This window comes from Elephantulus edwardii, unplaced genomic scaffold, assembly GCF_000299155.1.
Source record: "Elephantulus edwardii isolate Elephantulus edwardi_28Jun2011 unplaced genomic scaffold, EleEdw1.0 scaffold00218, whole genome shotgun sequence".
Classification (NCBI taxonomy): domain Eukaryota; kingdom Metazoa; phylum Chordata; class Mammalia; order Macroscelidea; family Macroscelididae; genus Elephantulus; species Elephantulus edwardii.
Window position 1 is genome coordinate 3,011,050 of NW_006399968.1, and position 5,243 is coordinate 3,016,292.

At 46.0% G+C, this 5,243-nt stretch overlaps 1 protein-coding gene across 2 annotated transcripts in view; it reads left to right on the forward strand.

Annotated features, from left to right (window-relative positions):
• The first annotated feature begins 1,070 nt into the window (after window positions 1–1,070).
• The window catches only part of CNIH4 (cornichon family AMPA receptor auxiliary protein 4), a 29,937-nt gene continuing 25,764 nt past the window's right edge, over window positions 1,071–5,243 (forward strand). For both annotated transcript variants that reach the window (XM_006898045.1, XM_006898046.1), the window contains exon 1: window positions 1,071–1,171. In XM_006898045.1, the coding sequence (XP_006898107.1) occupies window positions 1,094–1,171 (78 nt within the window). In that variant the 5' untranslated portion in view covers window positions 1,071–1,093. The remainder of the gene's footprint in view (window positions 1,172–5,243) is intronic.

Below are 5,243 nucleotides of genomic sequence, written 5' to 3' on the forward strand. Positions count from 1 at the left end.
GTTAACAGTTTTAGTTTGCTTGGCTCCACAATCAACACTCTTGGTAACAGCAGCCAGGAAATCAAGAGAAGAATTGCATTGGGAAAGTCAGCTGTGAGGGACCTCTCAAGAGTACCGAAGAGCAAAGACATCAGACTGGAGACTAAGGTGCGCCTGATCCGGGCTATAGTCTTCTCAATTACGTGCTATGCATCAGAGAGTTGGACAGTGAGTAGGGTTGATAAAAAGAGAATTGATGCCTTTGAGCTGTGGTGCTGGAGACGAGTGTTGAATATACCATCGACTGCTAGGAGAACAAACAGGTTTGTCCTGGAGAAGGTGAAGCCGTAATGCTTCTTGGAGTCAAGGATTCTGAAGCTTCCTCTGACATACTTTGGGCAAGTTGCAAGGAGGGACTGGTCCTTGGAGAGAGACATCATGTTTGGCAGAGTCGCCGGGTGGGGAAGGAGAGGAAGACCTTTGATGAGTTGGATCGATTCTGTGACTGGAGCGGTGGGAATAAGTGTGTTTGAGATGGCTAGGTTGGCACAGGATAGAACAGCATTTAGAACTCTTGTACTTAGGGTCGCTATGAGTCGCAATCGACTGGATGGCACATAACAACAACAGCAAACAACCCTCGATTCATATTTGACTGTCAGAGAAGGAGATTTCCCCACCTTCTATTGCAGAGCATCTGGTGGATTTGAACCGCGCGGGCCTTCGTCTTGCTGCTTGGTCAGAACTCCCTGAAAACTATTGCAGTTTGAAATTGATCAAACATGCGACCAAGATGCATTCATTAATAATGACTGATTACTGGAATGCAGAAGTTGGAAATAAAGGAGTGGTAGTTGGAAAATATGAACGTGGTGAAAGAATTGAAGCTGGAGATTAAATAGAATTTTGTAGTAGGGTGGAGGTGAACTACACTTGACTACAAATCCCGATATGCCATGGTCCCAGGAAGGTGAACTACAAATGACTACAACTCCCGGCATGCAGCGACACACAGGGGCTGAAGCCACGCCCAGGCGATCCGGAAATAGGAACCATCCGGGCGGGGCGGAGGAGGCTGCGCTGCCGGTTTGACTTGAAGGAGTGGCCGGGGCAGATGTGGAGTATGGAGGCGGTGGTGTTCGTCTTCTCTCTCCTCGATTGCTGTGCGCTCATCTTCCTCTCCGTCTATTTTGTATCCTTGCCGGAAGCGGGTGGAAGTTAGCGCCGGGGGTCGCGAGTCCTGCGGCTGGCCTGGCCGGGCCGAGGGCGGCCTGCGCCGGGACCTGGCTGGAGTGTGGGCGGCCCCGGGGCGCCCCCGGATGCCCAGCGCCTGGTGCCCGGCGCGGCCTTTCCCTACCCCGCCCTGGTCGGTTGACCGCGATCCTGGCGCGGGGTTCCAGCGGGCCTTCCCCGGGTGGGGTCCCGAAAAGCCCCGCCGCACGACTCTTCACGGTCACGGCGGACGTCCGGCTTCCTCTTGAGCAAATGGGGTCTGTTTTCCGTGGAGGGCCCCAGTCGGGACGCCGACCCCCATCCTGGGCGACAGTCCGCGCGCAGAGACCAGAGGCTGCTGGCCGCTTGTCCTCGGGCAGCCCCCGCTGCCTTTGCTCGCGGGAGCCCTACCACTCCAGACCCATTTCACCGCCGGCCCGGTGCATCCTCGCGGTGTGCAGAGGGAGGCCTGGGAAGGAGTTCTTTTTAAAGACTATTCAGTAGCTGTGCACACGTCGTCTTCATTTCACAGGTTTAAAAATGATCACGCGTGTGCCTTTTTTTTTTTTTTTAATGTACTGTCAAATCAGATCTGACTAGTACTGGAGGAGATTGTCCCTCTTCCAGCAGAGCAGCTGGTGGATTCGAACCCCTCACCTCTGGGACGTATGCCTTTTTGACCGAATTAAAACTTCATTTGCCTGAATGCTGGTTTTAGACAAAGTGTTTTTCTTTCCGTGTGTTTTTATACTTTATTGTAGTAGGAAAGGAACTCTGAGAGTGTGTAACGTGGTGAACGGTTGTCTGAAAGCTCAGCGGTTTGAATCCACCAGTTACCAAGCAGGAGAATGATGGGCAGTCTCCTCCCTAAAGATTGACAGCCTCAGAAACCATATCACTCAGAGAAACCAGATCAGAAATCTGGTCGCTTGGAGGTGGAATTGACTCCAAGGCAGTAGATTTTATTGTAGCAGAAAAGGATATTTGAAATCTGGATTGCCTGCTCAGGTAGTTGTTTGCAGTACATATACACTCCCTCACCTCTCTGTGGCTCAGTGTTTTAGTTTTTATAATAGGAAGACTTGTTTACTTCCCCAGATATGTGTTTTCACAGTGAGGGTGTGTGGTAAGCCCCTAGTCCAGTAATCAGGTCGAATCCATTGCTGTTTGTTTAATTGCAACTCCTAGCAACCCAGTAGGATGGAATAGAACTGCCCCGTGGAGTTTCCAATACTAATGTTGACAGACATGGATTTCTGAGCAACTGATGGAGTCCTTGTGGCCTAGTGTAGAATGTTAATAAAAAGTTGGTGGTTTGAGTCCTCTAGCTACTGCTTGGGGAAAAGGTGAGTAGCCTTGGAAACTTTCGAGGGATTTCAGTGTCCAGTGAATGCATAGCCACTGGTCACCCGGGCTTCTTGCGTAGAAATTATTCCATAGCACAGGCTTAGTAACTATTGTGGCTTCAGCATTTATGTCAACTGATGGCTTTTAATGAGAAAGGAAACCTTGAGTTACTAGCTTTGGAGATCTGACTGAAGGGACATCACCTACCTAACTTTTGATGACCTTTGTTTTAACATAAGGAACTAGAACTTTCACTCAGAGAAGTGAAATTGGATTTCTCTCTGGGAGGGTGTAGTAGTGAGGGAAACTAGGACTGAAAAGGTAAGATGGCCTCGGCTTATACCAGTTGCTATTGTAGAAAAGATTTAGGTGGAATGTTAGATGTATATACCAGTATTTTCAGAGTTGCATTACTGTGTTTTAGAATAGCTGTGCTAGTTTAATATTAGAAATGAAAGGTGAAAGATAGAGTTGACTTAATGTGAGATGGGGTGTTTTCTTGCACTTTGAACCATGAAGGTAATTTCTAGAAGAAAGGAGGAACTGCACAGACACTGGCCAGAACAGAGGTGCAGAGGCAGTGTGCCCACGGCGTTTATAGGTAAGAGGGTAACCCAGGTGTTGTCTGGATCCTGTGCTTGACTTTGGAGTTATTGAAAGGTCAAATTGAAAAAAAAAGATCGGATTTTGGTGACAAGAACTTTCACTTGAATCCTCTAGATATTGGGGAGCCATTGGAAGTTTTTGGCAAAAAGGGAAAGTCAACCATGGATTAGAAACAGGAAAGACCAGAAGACTGTTTTAAGGCATGGGTTCCTCTTTGGATTTGAAACAGTGCTAGCTGGGCAAGGGCAAAGGAAAGTAGGAGTTAGGGGGGTGACAGAAGTGATTGAAGAAGGATGATCTCCATCCTATTAGGTTGGACATTGTGACAAGAGCAGAGTTTTTGTGGTTTTTTTTTCCTTCTTGTTGTATACTGTGAAGTCAGATCCTATTGGCATAGGAGGAGATTGTCCCTCGTTCTCCAGTGGAGCTTCTGGTGGTTTCGAACCACGTGCCTTTAGGATTGCAGTGCAGCTTCTTGCCACTAGACAAGACCAGAGTTCGCTTTTGTTTTTAATTGAGCCTCTCATTTCAATGAGAAATGAAACAAATTGAGGGAGGCACAATTTTATGGCATAGGGAGGGTTTCATTTTAAGGGTGTGGAGTTGCTAACCAGATGCACCCCACTGCTGTAGAGGTGGTTCTGACTCATGGAGACACAGCCTGTGCTTTCTTGAGGGTGTAAATCTTGATCAGAGGAGACTGCCCGTCATCCTCCAGTGGATCAGCCTCGTGGTCAGCACTGTGATCCTTTATCTGCTGTGCTCCCCGTGTTCATTGTTAGGGTGATCACTCCTTGCCAGCAAGTCAGAGCCTGCCCATCGCTGACCCTCCAGCAGGTTTCTGATGCTTTATGTCATGTGGGAAGACATTACCCATCTTGCTCCTTGGAGCCTCTGGTGAATTTGAACCCCCACAGGTATGGCCTTTGGGCTCACAGCACCCTGCACCCTGTGGACTAGGCCAGTGGACTAAGGGGGATAGGGATATCAGTAGTGTACTTTTTAGTTTTTCCATTAAGAGTACTTTTCATTTTTATAATGGACATTTCAAACCTAAAAGAAGAGAGGGAAGCTGAATATCAAATTTACTAATAGTAAAAGACTTCACCCTTATCCTTTGTTTTTGTTTTGTACTTCCTTATGATTTTGCTTTGTTTACCTTCCTTATGATTCTAAATAAATACTCAGAGAAGCATGGCTTGGGGCCTTCAGTCATGGGAACTGTTGGCCCCCTGTTTTTCACACTCTCTGTTCTATATCATTCCTGGTAGTCTGTCTCATTATTAATAATTATAAAATTATTTCATTCTTTGGGACCCTTGGTCTGCAACACCCTCCCATCATTCATTAATCTCGACTCCTTTACCCTCTACCTCCCCATACATACCTGTGGACATTCATGATTGTTGTCTCGTCAGAGGTCAGTTAGGTAGGTTGATTTCTGGGTTCTTGATTCCATTCCATTGGTCTATGTATCTGTTAGTGTACCATTATCATGCTATTTGATCACTAAGGCTGTGTAATAGGTTTTATGATCAGGGACTGTGATACCTCCTCCTTTGGGTTTGTTTGTTTTTTTTTTTTCAGTAGAACTTTGCTTATTCAGGGTCTCTTTCTTTTCTAAGATAACGCTGGGAATTGCCTTTTCCATATCCTTGAAGAGTGACAGTAGTATTTGTATTGGAGTTGCATTGACCTATAGATTGCTTTTAGTAGGGTTGTCCATTTCACAATTTTGAGTCTTCCTGTCCATGAACGTGATCTATTCTTCCATTTATCTAGGTCTCCTTTAGTTCCTTGTAGTAAAGTTTTCTAATTTTCTTTTTGTAGATAATTTGTTTCTCTTGTTAGGTTTAGTCCTAAGGATTTCACTTTGTGATAGTGCTCTTCTTATGTCTTTTTCAGTGGTTTTTTTGTTTTGTTTTGTTTTATTACTCTAGAGAAATCTGGACTTTTGGTAGTTCTCTGCTGATGAGCTGTTCCAGTCGTTTTTGGATAATCTTCAGTAAAATCTTGCTTGCATGTGAAATCCGTGAGATTGTTCTGTAGTTTCCACATTCTGTTGGGTCACCTTTCTTTGGCTGGGTTTAGAAGGGGTC